The following is an 18703-nucleotide window of genomic DNA, read 5'->3' as shown; positions in this document are numbered from 1 at the left end:
CATGCACCTGGCACACTTTGGACACTGGCCTGCCGCGTCGTCTTCTGTTGAAATGAAAGGATCTGCCTGGCTCTGCAGCCAGGCCCAGCTTCTTTGCACACTGGATCTGGGGTCTAGGCCTGGGAAAGGCATTTGCTCAATTTGTGATCTTGGACAAACTCCATCCCCTTTTAGGGCCTCAGTTTCCTCACCTGTAAAAAGAGAATGCTAGGCTGGATCAGATGTTTGAACTGTTCTTTAGCAGGAAAAAAATGTAACAGCTCTGGTGGAGGGGGAGGGGGGGGCCAAAAGGTTCCATTCACTGACAGAAACCATTATCAAGTCCCATAAGATCCGCTGTGTAAAATACGTGCAGCAAAACTGCATGATTCTGTGTGTATGTGAGGGTCCAGAACCCTACTGAATTTATAAGAAGTGTTAACTGTGAGCCAGGCTGTATGGAGACACTGGGGTTAAAATGATGAACACAGATGTGGTCTACACTTTCTTAATGCCTGCCATTTAGTGGGAGAGACTAACATTGACCTGATAGTCTTGAAAGTAATCGGAAACCTAGACTCAAAAGTTATGATGGAGAAGTACAAGGAGAGGTGAGAGTCAGGAACTCCTGCAACTGGATTTGACTTCAGGTCTGTCTCAACCCTAATGCAAGCTCCCCTCAGTTCTGGGCCAGTCCCTCCCTTTCTCTGGACCTGAGTCCACTCATGTGTGAAATGGTGACATACCGTCTGCTTCCGAGGATGTTATCCTTCTGTCAGGGATCGGTCCAGGCGTTACCACCTCATGGTGCCTTCCTTGGCTCTCCAGCTGTTCCAGATGGCCCTGCTCTGGGCTTGCACACCACGTGGGTGTACCTGCTTTGGCACACCTCATGTTGCAAATTTCCCAACTAAGGACTGAGCTTGTCAAGGCTGGAGATTTTGTATTTTGTGTCTGCATCCTAGTGCATTGTAGTGTCTGGCTCACAGCAGGTGCTAACAAATGTTTGTGGAATGACTGGGTGGATGGAAAGAGTACACTTTTCAGGGGTGTGTTAATATCATCATGGAACCGGACAGGACACAGCCGCTGGCTAATTGTCTCATCTGAGGTCGTGGGATGGGATGAGGTTTACACCGGCTGCAAAGCCTGAAGTCCTCAGGTGGAGTTCCAACTCTTCTGATTACTTGCTGTGCGGTCTTCGTAAGTTAGTGGGCCTCTTTTAGCCCGCATCTTTATCTGCATTAGGAATTACACTAAACGTCATCCACAGCCAACTTAATCTAAGTAAAGGGAGAGGTGGAGGCGAGGAGAAGCAGAGGAGGACAATCCCAAGGAGGATGCTGAGCACGGCATCCCCAGGGAGATGAAAGGCGTGGGAGTCAGAAAACTGCTTAGTGGGCGCAAGTCGAAGCTTAAGTTCTAAACCTGTCTCTTCATATCCAACACCGAGGTCGAACTTGAGCTCCGCAAAAGGGTATCCATTCGAGTGCGGTCAAGGACGCGAAGGCGCCGTGAAGAGCGGGACTCGCGCCCTCACTGGGGCTCAGCGGCCCTTTCGGGCCCACACGGGCAGGAAGCGCCGGCCGCAGGGGAAGCCAACCTCGGGACACAGCCGGAAGCGGGTGGGCGGAGCCTCCCCGGCAGCCGCGACGGGCACAGCCAGGAGCCAATGGGGCGCTGAGGCGTTCCCGCCGCGGCCAATGGGGAGCTGACCGAGGCGGGCCCGGACCAGCCGCCTGGTAACGGCCGCGTGGTAACCGGCTGCGCGCTGCTAGGGCTGAGCGGGCGCTCGGGCTCCAGGTGCGCAGGATGAAGATCGAGGAGGTGAAGAGCACCACCAAGACGCAGCGCATCGCCTCCCACAGCCACGTGAAGGGGCTGGGGCTGGACGAGAGCGGCCTGGCCAAGCAGGCGGCCTCGGGGCTCGTGGGCCAGGAGAATGCGCGCGAGGTGTGGCGGCGGCGCGGGGGCTGAGGCGGGGGGACTGAACTGAGGGGGAGACCGAGGCGGGGACGGGGCTGAGGTGGGCCCGGGCGGCGCGGACCTGGCCTGGGGGTGGGGCGTGGGGAGGACGTCCCGGGGCGCGGCGACGACCCCGCGGCCTCGTCCCTGGCCGCGAGTCCTGACTGACCGCCGCTCTGGGCCAGGCCGTCCGCGCGGCACGGGGGTCGGCGGGGAGAAGATGGGCCAGGTCCCTGCTCTCCTGGAGCTCGCGTTTCAGACACAAGCGTTTAAACCGCTGAACAGAAGGGCCGTTATTAGACTTCGGGGATCAGTTCCTGCGGGGCTCTGCGGGCCCGGGCACGGCGTTTGAGTTGCTGTGAGCGCAGTGGGAGGCTCTGGGGCTTTTAAAGTCGGGAGGTGATCCGCCTGAGTAAGTGGCAGGTACAGAGGCCTTTCTGAACATTCCAGTTAAGCCCACTTCTACTAAGTGATGCTGGTGCCAAGTGCCTTCGCCCGCATTATCATCATAAAACTGTTCAGGCTCTTTGTGTGTGTGTGTGTGTGTGTGTGTGTGTGTGTGTGTGTGTGTGTATTTTTTTTTTTTTTTTTTGATGAAAACATTGAGGGTGTGAGAGGTCACTTCACCCATCCGCTTGCCACCCAGTTTAGTAATAGTAATGCTGGAGTTTGTGCCTGTGTGCCCCTGACTCCCGAAGCAGCGCGCTCTGTGGTAGGACCGCCCCCCTCGGGCCCCCCTCAGCCCTAACGTCAGCCCATTTTGCCCCTCCGCCCCTGCGGTGGCTCGGCAGCTACAGAACTCCTGGGCAAGCCTCTTGCCTCCTAGCCTGATTGTGCTAATAGAAAGGGCCAAAGAGAAGCCTCTGGTTTCCATTTGGAACATCAGGTTTCCAGAGAGGAAATAGTGACAGGGCCAAGGTGACTTTGAAATTTCTCTTTTTCCAGCTTCTGCTCTCGGAGGGCCTGTCTCTGCAAGTAGCTGACACTGTTGAGCGCTTTTCATGTGCCGCGCTGTGCTAAGCAGCTCCGTTTCCATTATCTTTTCGTTCTCCTCCACTTTGTCATGACACTTTTCAGACGTACCAAAAAGTTGAAAGACTTGTGTAGGGCGTACCTGTGTGCCTGAATTCTACAAGTAACATTTTACTCTGTTGCTTTGTCTTCTATCTGCTCATTTATCCATCTAGCAATCTGCTTTTGCATTTCAAAGTAAGTTGTAGACATTAGTATACTTTACCATAAACCCTTTAGCCTTTGTGCCACTATGCTATGAACTCTGTTTTCAGATGAGGAAACTGTGGTTCCTAGAGGTTAGGTTATGGATCTAAGGGTACTCGGCTGGTAATTGGTAGAGCCAGGATTTAAACCCAAGTCTATCTGACTCCAGAATCCATACTCTTAACTCTGACGCTGTGTACCTCCATACGAATATGAGCTTCCCAAGGACAGAGACCGGGTAGTAGTATATACCCAGAACTTGACTCATTATAGGGACTCAGAATTTACGTACTGAATTATTGGGCATCCCACCTCTGCTACCAGGTCCTTGTCTGAGTCTGGTCACATTAGCAGCCTCCTTGATGTTTAATGTCCTTATCTGAAAAATGAGAGTTAGACTAGGTCATCTTTTAAAGGCCCTTCCAGTTCATACTTTTTAAATTTTGGAATTCACTGGACATGTCTCACTGGAGAGAAGGAGCCTAAATGGAAGAAGATTAAATGGAGGAGGAAGTGTGTGAATAAGAGTACGTAGCCCAGGTTGGCAAAGGCTCTTCTACCTCTTTTGAGTTGCCCAAAGAGTTCCAGTGCTGAGGATTATGATATCAGAGGTTACTGTGGAAAGACCATAATGGCTCTTCTGTCTTTTTAGAAATGCAGCATCTGAAGAGTATCTTCTAGGCTCTGTGAAGTGTACTGTGCTTTTCCTGCCGAGCCAGAAATGGAATAGGGCACATCCACATGCATTCCTTGAACCCATGTTTTTGAGGGGCTAAGTGTGGGACCAAGGTACGTCTCCACAGTCCATGGGGAAAGCGGGAGAGGAGATAAGATGCGCTCACAAGACCCTGTCCACGAGGTACCACCCAGGGAGGGGAGCTGTGGGCCTGCCCTGAGGCAAGGACGGTGCACCTTGGAGACAGCTGTGCTTTAGGTTTTTAGATCAGTGTGAGAAACCTTGAGATTAGGTGTTTAAGGAGTGTGACTTTCTCAGCCTTACTCCTTTAGAGTTAAATATTCTAAAATACATAAAACCAGGAACCCATTTATGGAATTTCTAAACATATATACACACACGTATCAATATGCAGTCAACTCTTGAACAACATGGGTTTGAACTGCACGGGTCCACTTATTCGCAGATTTCTTTCAATAAATACGTATTAGGGTGCAACATGACCCCCGGTTGGTTGAATCCAGGGCTGCTGAACCACAGATATGGAGGGCTGACTGTATAGTTATGCGCTGATTTTCGCCTGCGTGGAGGTTGGGCGCCCCTAACTTCAAGGGTTCATGGGTCAACTGTATATACGTGTATGTGTATGTGAAATACATGCTGTATGTATATAATGTACATACCTGTCTATATGTAATATATGCTGTAAATGGCTTAATACTCAGAATATTTAAAATATACGAACAAACAAGTAATTTAATCTTGAGGATTTGAAGGGCATTCCTTGGATCTTAGGATGCCGTAGGTTAAACCTCACTGCAGCATTTGCTTACAGCATTCTGGGATAGCTAACTGATGGCCAACTAGTAGAATACGTCATTGATTCTTAGCCGTTAGTGGGTTAATTTGGGAATCTGATGAAAGCTGTGACCCCTCCCTGGAAAAATGCACATTTGAACGTATACACACAGTCTTGTTTCCAATTTTGAGGTGTGTGGGCCCCTGGAGTATATGCCACTGCTCCCATTTGTACCCCTCCTGTCCGTTCTCCACATAGCAGCCATCAAGATCCTTTAAAAACAAATTTTCAGAACATGACATGTGGCCTAAGGCTTTTTCACTGGCTTCCCATTACACGTAGAATAAAATCCAAACTTTACTATGGACTGGAAATTCTGTTCTGGGTGCTGCCCCTCTTGCCTCTACCACCCCATCTTCCCGGTCTGCTTGTTTTCTGAACTCTGGTCAGCACAGCTTTTCTGTCCCTTGGACATGCCAAGCTCAGGACTGTATTTTGACTTTATTGTTGCCTTTCCCTGGAACACTGACTCCTGCCCTGCCTGCAGCTTCGTATATCAAATATAATGTCAAAGAGGTCTTCCCAGATCACTCTTTATTATAGAGTAACCTCTGCCCCCAGCCACTTGCTCGTTTGTTGCCCTTTTTTCTTCATAGTAGAGATTCTGTGTTTGTATGTCTCCTCCACTAGGACATGAGCTCCATGGCCCTCTACTGCCTCTGGCACCTAGAACAGCGCCTGTGGTGTCCTGGCACTCGATGAGTCTGAGTTGTGTGGACCAGGCACTGGACTTTTTCCTCCTGTGAAACATTTTAATATTGATTTATTATTTCTTTCTATTGTGGTGTCTAGGCATGTGGTGTGATAGTGGAATTAATCAAAAGCAAGAAAATGGCTGGAAGAGCTGTCTTGTTGGCAGGGCCTCCTGGAACTGGCAAGGTACTCATTTTCTCTCATTTTTTAAAATCTACCCAAGAGGATGATCTTAACGTCTAAGCCAAATTCAATTTGTGTCTTAACTGGTCTTTGTTTAGCTAAATTGGTTATACGTATGTTTTTAAAACCGACGTGCAATAATACAGTTGAGTATCTAAAATCCATGCTTCTAAACTTCAAATTACCCTGGCTGAGCTCCAGAGAAAAGAGAGCGAAGTCCTCACAGGTGTCTCATTGTCTCTGTAATTTGTCTTTTATCTCCTTCAAGTCTCCTTTGCTCTGGAAATACATTTCTGTTGGCCTAGGGCTTCATAAAATCTTGGGAGTGACATCTTACTTGAGGGGGAAAGAAAACCAGTCAGCAAGCAATTTTCCAAATGCTAACTTGACCCAGCACTATTCTGGCTGTGTGACAGATGGGAAGAAAAAGGAAAAAAGAATTAGAGACGTGATCTTTATCTCCAAGGGCCTTACAGTCTCTCCAGGGCAGAGAGGATACCATGGCAGCACGGAAAACTCCAGCTGAGCACTAAGCTGCGAGGCATCGCCTGATCTTAAATGCAGCTGGAATCGCAGCAGGAGGTGACACTGGGGCTGGTGTGGCTGGAGGGGTTGAAGCTTGACATTTGACTTTGCAGGGAAGAAAAGGGCCTTCCAGGCCGAGGGTGCAGGACAACTTGTGGGATCTGTGAGGGGCTTGGCTGGGTGCTTGAAACGCACTAGAGCCCCCAGTCTGGGCCCTGCTTGTTCTTCAGGAGGGCTGCTTGGTGCAGGAGAGGAGGAGCCTGGGGGAGTCATTGTGTAAAGAAAGGGGTTCCAGCTCTGGTGCTGAGACCCCAGGCAGGTCCCTTAGCCTTTCTGAAGCAGTAGCGCAGCCCTGCCTGTTTGAGGGAGTTATTAAAGTGGCAGTTGTAAGATGATGACTCTAATTATCATTTTGAAGTCATATGATTGAACTGATAGTATGTCTTTTACTGGTGTCTAACAATAGAGGAGGAAGTGCTATATTTGTGAACAAGTATAAATGTGAGCTTTAATTCCCTTTCTGCTTGTCACTGTATTTACCATTTATTTGCTTACTACTCCTTCTCATATCTTAGACCTTTGCTCTCCCTCCGTTTCCTTCCTAAAGTACATCATTAAGAAGTTCCTTATAGGAGTTTGTTGGTGGCAAAGTCAGGTTTGTATTTATTGTGTTGCCTTTGTTTTGAAAGATAGTTATGCTGGATATATAATTCAGTTGACAGATGTGTTCTCTCAATACTGTTTCTCTCAGTGATATTTGCTACCTTTTGGCTTCTAGTGTTGCTTTTGGGAAGACTGGTTTTGAGGATTTTGTCTTTTCTCTCTGGATGTTTTTGGGATATTTTGGTTTTGGTGTTTCACTGTGATATGTCAAAGGGTGGATTTATTTTCATTTATCCTGCTTGATATGGATCTGAGTACATATTGTGTCTAATAAGTTCTGGGAACTGGTCAGCCTTTGTCTCTTCAGATGCTGCCTTTCCCTGTTCTCTCTCTTCTCTTCTGGAACTCCAGCTAGGTGAGGTTCCACTGCAGAGGTCCTCTACCTGGGCTGACTTTGCCCCCCGGGAGCATTTGGCACTGTCCTGAGACGTTTTCGGTTGTCACACTTGGTTGGGCCAGGAGTGCTGCTGGCATCTTGTGGATGGAGGCCGTGGGGTTTGCAGGGCACCTTGCAGAGCACAGAGCAGCCCCTGTAAGAGGAGTTCTCCAGCCCAAAATGCCCACAGTGCCAAGACTGGGAAATCCTGGGCTGGAGCTTCTCATTTTATCTTCTTAGTCTTTGAACCTCTGTTATGTTTTCTGTTGTTTTGACTCTTCTGCGTTCTGGGTAGCTTCATTAGACCTCTCTTCCAGTCTGTCTTGTAAGCTGTGAGGAAGCTACTCTTTAATCCAGTCCGATGAATATTTTCCATTTTGAAAAATTTGTAACCTACAAAAGAGTGGAAAGAACAGTTTGATGAATCCCTCTGTACCCTACTCATAGGTAACTAAGTGTAAATATTTTGTGAGATTTGTGTTTTCTCTATGTTACTTATGAACCATTTGAAAGTAAGTGCAAGGGACCTTCTCTGTCGTTCCCATGATACGGTCATCCACCCAAGAAATGTAATGTTGCTAATAAAATTAGCTAATATCTAGTTTATATTAAAATATCTCCAAGTCATTTCAGTTTGTGGCTCTTTCATTTTTTAATATTTTTTAATTGAATTATAATCACATATCACACATTGCATTCATTATTGTCTCTTTAGTCTCTTTATCGAGAACAGTTCCCGTCCCCTGCATTTTTGGTTTGTTTTCTTTTATGACACTGACATTTTTGAAGAGCCTAGGACAGTTGCTCTGTAGAGTACCCTACAGCTGTCCTCCAGTGGTTGTCTGATTGTGTCTGAAACGTTCAGCCCTTTGGCAGAACGCGATGCAGGTGATGTGTCTGGAACCTGCATCACAACAGGAGGCTAATGCCACGTTCCACTGTGAGGGGACTGGTTCCCTCTGAAATTTATAATCATCTGGGAAGTGACACTTTGAGATGTCCTGAATATCCTTTTACCCTATGGCTGTAGCATTCACTGATGGTCATTGCCTTATCAGTTATCACATTGGTGGTTGCAAAATGGTGATTTTCTAAATCTGTCGTATCCTCTACATATATTAGCTTGCTTTTTTTTTTATAATGAAGAAGCCCCTCCCTCCCCCACTCATTAGTTTTAATTTCTTCATTTCTACAAAATCTGTTTTTTGCTTATTTATTTGTTTGTTTGTTTTGGCCGTGCCATGCAGCTTGCAGGATCTTAGTTCCCCGACCAGGGATCGAACCCATGCCCCCTGCAGTGGAAGCGTGGAGTCCTAACCACTGGGCCGCCAGGGAAGTCCCAAAATCTGACTATTTTTGATAGCCTCTTGTTCCTTGTTTGTGAAATACTTTCTTTTTTTTTTTTAATTTTTTAAAATTTATTTTCATTTTATTTATTTATTTTTGGCTGCGTTGGGTCTTTGTTGCTGCATGTGGGCTTTCTCTAGTTGCGGCAAGCAGGGGCTACTCTTCGTTGCGGTGCGTGCGCTTCTCATTGCAGTGGCTTCTCTTGTTGCAGAGCACGGGCTCTAGGCGTGTGGGCTTCAGTAGTTGTGGCTTGCGGGCTCAGTAGTTGTGGCTCACAGCCTCTAGAGCACAGGCTCAGTAGTTGTGGCGCACGGGCTTAGTTGCTCTGCGGCATGTGGGATCTTCCTGGACCAGGGCTCAAACCCGTGTCCCCTGCATTGGCAAGCGGATTCTTAACCACTGCGCCACCAGGGAAGCCCCGTGAAATACTTTCTTATTTATTTTGTATCCTGTATCTGCTTGTGGACTCCTGTTTGATCAAATCTGCGGCTTCCCTGATCTCTTGATTAGGGCCGAGTGCTTCCTGAGAGGACTTGGGAGGGCCCCTGCTGTGCTGCCAGCACAGGGCACATGAAGGAAATTTTGTGGCTTGGGTTTTCTGGCCATAACGCAGTGTAGAGACCAATCCTTCATCTGTTTGGGAGCCTGCTCGTGAGACTTCCTCAGCCAGAGCTGCGGTGAGACGGACAAGCTTGTCTTTGTCCCTTGGAGATTTTCTCTGTGGCCACCTTGTCTACTGACGTGTGCCCTTCAAGGCTCCTTTTTATCCGGGGGTTTCTGGCATCTGTCAAACACCTGCCCAGCTTTTCAGAGTAGTAAACTACCTTGCAATGATAGTTTACTACTCTGGGTCTATCATGACTACTTACTTATTCTAGATGTTTTGTAACAGGAGGGAGTGGCCGTGGCTCTAGTGGCCACTTTGCTGGAAGCATGGGTCTCTGGTGCTTTTGTAACATTGTACCCATGGACCTCAAGGTTCAGACAACTTAACTGAGTGGCCGGCAGGAGTGTGGTGCTTGTTCAGGGTATGGCCATTCCCCTCCTGAGGCCTGCACACTCTTAATAATGGGGCTTTGGGTTTGGGTTTTAGAAAAAGGTGTTCGGATGAAGTTGAAAACAAAGTAGGTTTTTTAATCTTTAGGCAACAGCCTCTTTTTTGTGCCACTTGCGTAGGGGGTGGGCACAGAAATAGGTCTTGGAGATTGGGGTTTTCATCCTGACCCTTCTGCTTGCTAACTGCTTGACTTTGGGGGAGCTGGAAATTTCTGAGTTTCAGTTTCTAGATTCACAAAGTGTGAACTAGAGTATCAAGTTCATAGGCTGCTTGGGAGGGCTCAGTGGGACCCCTCGTGCACGTCACCCGGCCCTATATAGTAGGTGTAGGTACGAGGGTTCAGTGGGACCCCTCGTGCACGTCACCCGGCCCTATATAGTAGGTGTAGGTACGAGGGCTCAGTGGGACCCCTCGTGCACGTCGCCCGGCCCTATGTAGTAGGTGTAGGTACGAGGGCTCAGTGGGACCCCTCGTGCACGTCGCCCGGCCCTATGTAGTAGGTGTAGGTACGAGGGCTCAGTGGGACCCCTCGTGCACGTCGCCCGGCCCTATGTAGTAGGTGTAGGTACGAGGGCTCAGTGGGACCCCTCGTGCACGTCGCCCGGCCCTATGTAGTAGGTGTAGGTACGAGGGCTCAGTGGGACCCCTCGTGCACGTCGCCCGGCCCTATGTAGTAGGTGTAGGTACGAGGGCTCAGTGGGACCCCTCGTGCACGTCGCCCGGCCCTATGTAGTAGGTGTAGGTACGAGGGCTCAGTGGGACCCCTCGTGCACGTCACCCGGCCCTATGTAGTAGGTGTAGGTACAGTCTGCACAGTAGCCACATCGTATGCCAGCCTCCTGGGAGCTTTAAGTGGAGGAAACTAGACACACCTGAAGCATTTCTTAACCAAGCATTTATCATATTTTAGTGGGATATGTCGATCATCTCTTCTGTATTTGGTAGTGGTGGGGGTCTGCATTGAATCTGATGCAGCACTGTCTCTGGAGTTCACAGCTGCGGGAGGGGGGTTGGGGCCTGTAGCGACAGGGAAAGAGGAGGAGGAGTGACTGGAGAGGTGGCGGGGTTGGGATAGAAGGTGAGCGTGGCTGGCCCGAGGCTCCTGCTGGGAGCCCTGGTGTCAGCGTGCTGCTACCTGCCCCGTTACGCTCCAGAGATTTTCCCTTCGCTCTTAGGATACAAGAGGATGCAGCTTTAGAGGTATCAGCCCTGAGGGCACAAACTCAGATGCCGACTCAGACGGGCAGTGGGGCTGAGTGCAGCGCCCGGGAGCCCGCACGCGCCCTTGCTGGGGAGGCAGCTGCCCGCGTGCCCACTCCCAGTGCTGCCACGTGGTCACGGGCCCCCCCGTGGCCAGACCTTCTTGCTTCTCAGAAGAAGCTAAATAATTGTATTTTTATGTGAAATTTCCCAGCATCAGAAAATGGGCAACAACTGAGTTTAAAAACACACATGAGGGCTTCCCTGGTGGTGCAGTGGTTAAGAATCCGCCTGCCAATGCTGGGGACATGGGTTCAGTCCCTGGTCTGGGAAGATCCCACATGCCACAGAGCAACTAAACCTGTGCGCCAACTACTGAGCCTGTGCTCTAGAGCCCGTGCTCCGCAGCAAGAGAAGCCACTGCAGTGAGAAGCCCGCGCACCACAATGAAAAGTAGACCCCGCTCGCCGCAACTAGAGAAAGCCCGCACACAGCAACGAAGACCCAACACAGCCAAAAAAGAAAGAAAACACACATGAGACTCTGCAGGCCAAAACAGGAGCAGTCTGTGGGCAACCAGTTTGCTACCGGTGATGTAACCCAGGACTTTGATTTGACAGATGAGGAAGTCAGGCACCAGAGATTTGCCATGTACCCAGGGTCACGCTGAAGATTAAACTATCACCAAAAGGGCAGTGAACAGAAGAGGAACCTTTACTGAGCCACTTTTAAAAGTGTCTCGGAGATCCATGTCATCCTTCAGTAGCAACCTTGTTCTCTTCCTTAGCCTGTACACCTTGGGGACCTTACCTGGGCTCTCGTGTCAAAGTTGAGGAAAGGTGAAAACAGTATTAAAAGGCCGTGGTGTTTCCCCGTCCTGCACCAGCTTTAAGGCACTGGCTTTTCATACTTGCTCTTTGACCATACGTCGGTTAGTCTTCGTCTCTTCAGCATCTGCCAGCGGTAGTTATCTTAGCAAAGGTCAGTTTGTAGTTTATTAGGGCATGTTCACGTGTAACTTCACCAGCTCATAGCTTCAGAATCCTAGCTTGTGTGTCATTCTTCATGGTTTGCGGGGCCACTCAGCATAAAGTGAACATCCTGTCAGTTGTTCCTTGATTATTGATTTCTGATGGGTTGTAAGTTGGTGCCTTGCTGTGTCTGTAAAGACAGAAAGCAGTATCTCAAAGACCCAGTGGTGCTGTTCTACTGCGACGAGGTCAGAACCCTGTTTTGACACTGAGGGAACAGTTTTGGAAGACTATACTGACTATTCTGATGGGAATCTGATCTCTGGAACCCTGCTGTCAGACTTTAAGGTTCCACTGTGCCATTTTCTAGATTATGGTACCGAGGACGTGTTATTTAATCTGTGTCTCAGCTTCCTCATTTGTGAAATGGGCAGAGTAGTGGTGTCCACTTTGTAGGGTGAGTGGGAGGGGCATGTGAAACATCGCGAACTGGACTGGCCAAGTCTCAGTCGTGACAACTGTTGTGATGACAGGGACCATTATGCTAGAAATCAACTGTCCACAAAAGTCATTAAACGTTTATTGTGAAACATGCAAACTGTATTAAAACTAAAGGGCTAGAATTTCAGTTCCTAGTTAATAATTTTTTTATAGCATATGTTCCTGAAGTATATTTCAAGAATGTGAAACAAGTGCATTTCCTTTGTTTTCTTCTGTAGACAGCTCTAGCTCTGGCTATTGCTCAGGAGCTGGGTAGTAAGGTCCCTTTCTGCCCGATGGTGGGGAGTGAAGTTTACTCCACGGAGATCAAGAAGACAGAAGTGCTGATGGAGAACTTCCGCAGGGCCATTGGTGAGTACCCTGCCTGCGCCCAGTACCCATCTGCACCTAATACCCTGTCCATGCCTGTCCGAGGCTTGTCCTCACTTGCCTCTTCCTTGTGAAAAATGCCTCTAGGACTTGTATTCGTGGCACTGCTGTTTTCCTTTTGGTGCCATTAGTGTTATCTTTGCAAACAAAACAAAAACCCAGCTTTTCCAATGGAAGTGCTTTAGCAACCAGCAAATGTGGGCCCACCTGTGGGGCTGGGGTTCTTCATCTGACAAAGTAGATTTTCCTGGCAGCCCTACTGTGCTTTTAGAGATGACAGTCCACTGAAAAAGTTCTGGACGTAAGCCAACAGCACTGTGTGTCGTGCTGTCAGAACGCCCGGCCTGCATGCTGAGCCGGTCAGCGAGCGAGGAAACCATGTGGGACGGTGGAGCTTCAAGGCTGTGGTGCCAACCGTGCAGGGCCTGGAGCTGCTGTGCTGACTGCCTGTGACGTGCCAGGCCCGCCACTGACTGTGGCCTTTCAGTCCCCAAGAGGAAATTCTCAGTCTGCATTCTGCATCTGATGAAACAGAGTCTCATAAAGTTAAATAACTTGCCTACTGTGACCCAGCTAGTAAGTAGCAGCAGCCCTGCAGTCTGACCCTACACCTGTCTGCCTCTGGAGCCCGTGCTCTGACCATGTGCTGCGAGCAGAAAATGGCCGCTCTCCTGAATTTGTACCTCTTGCCAGCCGGGACTTCTGGGACATTCTCCTGGCCCCATTCCTGCTGGTCTAGTTCTGGGGAAATCTTAGTTTCCCTCAGACCTACTTGTAGACATAGCTTATTCCTGTTAAGCTATGAAAAAATATTTAATGCACACATGAGTGTCTATATCTAGGATATACTTGCTGAGTTGTTGTCAAAACAAGGTAAGGGGCTTCCCTGGTGACGCAGTGGTTGAGAATCCGCCTGCCAATGCAGGGGACACGGGTTCGAGCCCTGGTCCGGGAAGATCCCACATGCCGCGGAGCAGCTAAGCCCGTGCGCCACAACTACTGAGCCTGCGCTCTAGAGCCCACGAGCTACAACTACTGAGCCCGTGAGCCACAACTACTGAAGCCCGCGCACCTAGAGCCTGTGCTCCGCAACAAGAGAAGCCACCACCATGAGAAGCCCACGCACCACAACGGAGAGTAGCCCCTGCTCACTGCAACTAGAGAAAGCCCGCACACAGCAACGAAGACCCAACACAGCCAAAAATAAATAAGTTTATTAAAAAACAAACGAACAAAAAACAAAGTAAGTATTCTCAAGAAGGAAACTTACTAGAAAACTTCAAGGAAATTATGAAAGTTTAAGAAAGAGTAGATTTGTGTAAGCCCAGAATTCTTTCCTCAAGAATGGTAGAGTCTAGGGGCTTCCCTGGTGGCGCAGTGGTTGAGAATCTGCCTGCTAATGCAGGGGGCACAGGTTCTAGCCCTGGTCTGGGAGGATCCCACATGCTGCGGAGCAACTAGGCCCGTGAGCCACAACTACTGAGCCTGCACGTCTGGAGCCTGTGCTCCACAACAAGAAAGGCCACAATAGTGAGAGGCCCGCGCACCGCGATGAAGAGTGGCCCCCGCTTGCCGCAACTAGAGAAAGCCCTCACACAGAAACGAAGACCCAACACAGCCAAAAAAAAATTAAAAAAAAAAAAAGAATGGTAGAGTCTAATTGAAGGGTATGGTCACGTAGGGCCTTAGAACATGGTAGGGCTTTGCATGCTACGCTGTGCGAAATGAAGGGAGAAGCAATGGGAGAGTGGAATCCCTCTGGCTGGGTGTGGAGCGTGAGGGCAGAAGCAGGGAGCCCATGAAGGGTCTGAGCAGGAGGTGGCGGTGCGTCGGCCGGCGCGGTGGGGCTGGGGGTGGGAGAAGCGGTTGGATTCTGGGTCTGGTGGGATGGTGGAGCTGATGGGATTTCCTGAGAGATTAGATGTGGGGCTGGAAGAGGGAGAAGAGAGAGGAGGTGAGGATGAGTGCCAGGCGTTGCCGGGTTTGGAGGTGGGAAGTAAGGGGAGGAGTAGACTGGGCGTCTGTTGAACGTCACTGTGGGTGTAGTGGGCCGCGTTCATCAGTGTAGCCCCAGTTCCTGGCCCACGGGGGGTGCTCCGTGACGTTTTTCTGAATGAGAGAAGGGGTGCACTTTGAAGCAGGCAGAAGAAAACAGAGGCTTCTAGCCCTCAGTCTGTGTCTGGTCGATAGACAGATGTTGTTTGGTTTACACAGTGTTCTTTAATAGCTTTTGAGTGAGTTGCCAGTATTTGGAAATTGGGAGATGTCCCATACAATGAAAGACGCTTTCGTTCCCTGGCAGCCGCGGTGGTCCAGGCGAAGCAGGCGCCCTCCCTAGCAGAGCGGCCTGCGCCAGCTCACCCCGGCCTCCTCGTGGGGCTCGCTCTGCTGCCCTACAGTCCCTGCCAGGGCCCTGTGAGCGCTGGAGTTTGGGACTCTTGTTAGAGGTTGGTTTAGAAACCAGAGACGGTGCACTCTGTCCGTAGGCTAAGTTCTGGATTTTTTTAAACTGCCAAGTATTTCCTACTGGAAATATTTTTTACCTTGAAACACTGGATTTCTTTTTTTTGTGCCTATTTTAAACTGACATATAACATACACATAGAAAAGTGTAAAAATACCTGTAGTTTAACAATAATGAAGTAGATGCTCATGCAGCCACCATTCAGCTCAAGGAACAGAGCATGGGCAGCACCACAGACGTGGCTCGTGCCCTCCCAGGTCATAGCCCCTCTCCTCTCCTACACATCCCCACAGAGCGCGAGAGTGGTGTGGCAGTGGCTTCTGTGGCAGTCATAACCCTGTACACCCGTGTGTGTGTCCTAGGCAGTGTGGCTTAGTTTTGTCCCTTTAATAGACTTTATCTGAATGGAACCTGCTTTAGGTGCTGTGTCTTGCTTCTTCACCAGCCTTATATTTGTGAGGTTCAGCTCGTTGTGTTGTATCTGGAATAACAGTGGAAATGGCTCACAGGACCCCCTTCCTAGTTTAAAATCTTTCTGAGTACTTCTCGAAAACTTAATGAACATGTGATAGATTTTATTTCACTCACTAAGTAATGAGATAAAAAGTAAGATGTTACAATTAGTTCAAATATCTGAGTACTTTCTAAATGTATTTTTATTTATTAAAAAAAATATTTTTCTGGACTTCCCTCGTGGCGCAGTGGTTAAGAATCCGCCTGCCAGTGCAGGGGACACGGGTTCAAGCCCTGGTCCGGGAAGATCCCACATGCCGTGGAGCAACTAAGCCCGTGCGCCACAGCTACTGAGCCTGTGCTCTGGAGCCTGCGAACCACAACTACTGAGCCTATGTGCCACAACTACTGAAGCCCGCGTGCCTGGAGCCCATGCTCCTCAACAAGAGAGGCCACTGCAGTGGGAGGCCCACGCACCGCGACGAAGGGTGGCCCCCACTCACCGCAACTAGAGAAAGCCTGCACGCAGCAGTGAAGACCCAACGCAGCCAAAAATTTTAAAAAACACACACATATAAATAAATAAATAAATAAATATATATATATATATATATGTTTTTTTTTTTCTGACATTGATAAAAGATGACAAACTCACCTTTACATGAATGCATATGTTTGGGTTGCTTAAAGTTAACTTAAATGCGTTAAAACTTGAAAAAATAGAGATAAATTTCCTGGGATTCTGTTTTGTGATTTGCCATTTTTGAGGGGACGAGACAATGCAGTTCTTTTGATGGCAGCAAGGTGAAGAGAAATTTCTTGATCCTGACACAGAATAAAAAGACAGGCCATTGACTGTCTTCAAAAAGGAACCCTGCCCATCTTCCTCTGCCTTTGAATTCCTGTGAAGTGGCAGAGGGGGTGGGGAGGAAGTGGTGAGCTGACCAGAAATAAAAAGCAAGGAGTCTGTGCTGTTTCCTTGACGTGATGAAGGTCCCTGTCAGGGATTTAGAAACCTGAGCCAGCAGATGAAACCTGTGTCGTTCACGATGTCATTGCCGGAGATAGCGCCAGCCTGACCCTTTTCCTGGCTAACAGCCGGTTTCATTGTCCGTCACCCACATCCCCTGCCTGCTTGTCAGCACAGAGCAACTTCTAAACAAATATGGGGGCTAGTGAGAGACGGGAATGCCTTTCTTCCCCTACTCAAGGAATTTCATGTTACAGTCGTCTACCAGTAAATAGAGGGAAGCATTCCATTTGAAGGAACTTATCTATGTGGGATATAAAAGTTTTGATTTAAAAAAAAAATCAAAGTTAATTTTAAAAGTACAGAAATTTCCAATTTTGTCACAATCTTCTGTTGTCACAATTCATGTTGTTTGGAAAATTTTTGTCTTGATATTCAGGAACTAAGCATTAGGTACGGTAGAAATGAAATGCAGCCTCTCTTTTGGGACTATTCCAAGACTTCCATTTGTAGCTGATCAGGTTAAAGGAAGGTAGAGTCAAACTTTTCCTTAACTTTAATATCTGAGAGTCTTTGTCCTGATTGGGTTTCTGGGGAAAGAAGGCAAACAACCCAGTGATAAGATAATGACCAGGTTTGAAGGTGGGAAGGGACTGAGAGTGTCTGAACCATGGGCAGTGTTTCCCTGTGCCACTGGGATATTTCCCTATTAGGACCGAGGCAGCTTGGTGGTGAGGCCACCCAAACCATTACGGGGCTTCCCACCCTCAGAGTAGTGTACGGCTCCACGTCATGAGCAGAACAGAGTTCTTCACTCATCCTTTAGGTGAGTGTCTCTCAGCTGGGGCTGCACATTGGAATCATCTGGGGAGCTTTAAACTCCTAAAGCTGACAGGGTCCCAGCCCTTGAGATTCGGAGGCAAATGGTGTGAGTGCAGTCGAGGAGGGAGGAATTGTAGATGCTGTCAGGTGAGTCTGCAGGGTGAAACCTGTGACTGGGTCCAGTAGAGGTTTGGAGCAGCCCTCCCTCAACTTAAGCCAGCAGTGTTCCTCTTTTGCCCGGGCCCACTGGTATTATTTACTTAGGTATTTCTTTTTAAAGTGACTTGGTAGTTTGGCGCATAAATACAGAAGAGTGCACGGAACATTAATGTATACCTCGGTGGATTATTATAAATTGAAAACCCATGAAACCAGCACCCAATCAAGAAAGAGATTATTGCCAATACCCCAGAGCATCTGTATGGGTCCATCTATCCTTCCATTTTTGAGATTCAGCCCTATGGCCGCGGGTAGCCATAATCGTTTCTCATTGCTCCATGATATTCTATTGTGTGAATACACCACAGTGCAGTTACCTCTCCCACTGCAGGTAGACATGGGAGTTTTCCCAGTGTTTGGCAACTAAGAATGATGCCGCGTGACTGTTGCTGGCTGTGTCCCTTGGTGCACATGTGCACTCAGGCCTCTTGGGTATATACCTCGGAGTTGAACTGCAGGGTCACAGGTATTCATGTGTTCAACTTTAGAAGGTAATAAATACCATGTTGTTTCTAAACCAACTTATACTCCCACCAGCAGTGTAAGCTTTCCTTTTGTTCTGCATCCTTACCAACTCTTGATATTGTCAGTCTTTTTAGTTTTAGTGATTCTGGAGGTTGTAGAGTAGTATTTCGTTGTTTTTTCTTTTTCCATTGTTAAAATTTTTATTTTGGAAAATATCAAGTACCCAAGAAGTAGTTAAGTGCTACGATGACCTCCCCCATGGTCCCATCTGATTGCACAGCTGCTTTCATATCTATAAATATTTCAGTATGTATCTCTGAAAAAGAAGGACTTAAAAAAATACCATTTTCATACCTAGAAAAAATTAACAGTAAATTCTTTAATATCATCACATATCTAGTTAATGTTCACATTTCAGGTTGTCCCGTAAGTGTCATAATATATTTCTTTTATAGTATTATTATGCAAATCAGGATACAAATAAAGGTCTACATAATAGATTGGTTGGGAAGTGTCTTCTATCTTTTAAATCTGTGTTCCCTTATGTTTCTATTTTTACCTTTGGGCAAAATACAGACTAGATAGAGACTGAGGTCGTACTCAAGGGCTGGCAGAAAGGGGGTGATGAGGGCTGTGGGCACACGCTAACTGGAAGGGGAAGGACAGGGCAAGCTTCATGAGAAAGGCCCTGCGGTGGGGTCGGAGGAAACGGGTCCTGGAGACTCGGA

The 18703-nt window shown here is 48.3% G+C and overlaps 1 protein-coding gene across 3 annotated transcripts in view; it reads left to right on the top strand.

The window, feature by feature from the left end:
* The first annotated feature begins 1700 nt into the window (after positions 1-1700).
* Positions 1701-18703, top strand: part of RUVBL1 (RuvB like AAA ATPase 1) — a 36970-nt gene continuing 19967 nt past the window's right edge. The window contains exons 1-3 of one of the 3 annotated variants that reach the window (XM_082345283.1): positions 1701-1932; positions 5490-5576; positions 12432-12564. In XM_082345283.1, the coding sequence (XP_082201409.1) occupies positions 1792-1932; positions 5490-5576; positions 12432-12564 (361 nt within the window). In that variant the 5' untranslated portion in view covers positions 1701-1791. The remainder of the gene's footprint in view (positions 1933-5489; positions 5577-12431; positions 12565-18703) is intronic. The other 2 variants (XM_082345285.1, XM_082345284.1) reach the window with 2 other exon arrangements.

The sequence above is a fragment of the Balaenoptera borealis genome (assembly GCF_965194805.1).
Source record: "Balaenoptera borealis genome assembly, chromosome: 12".
NCBI lineage: Eukaryota > Metazoa > Chordata > Mammalia > Artiodactyla > Balaenopteridae > Balaenoptera > Balaenoptera borealis.
Note: the sequence above shows the minus strand (reverse complement) of the source record. Positions and strands in the feature narration are given on the sequence as shown.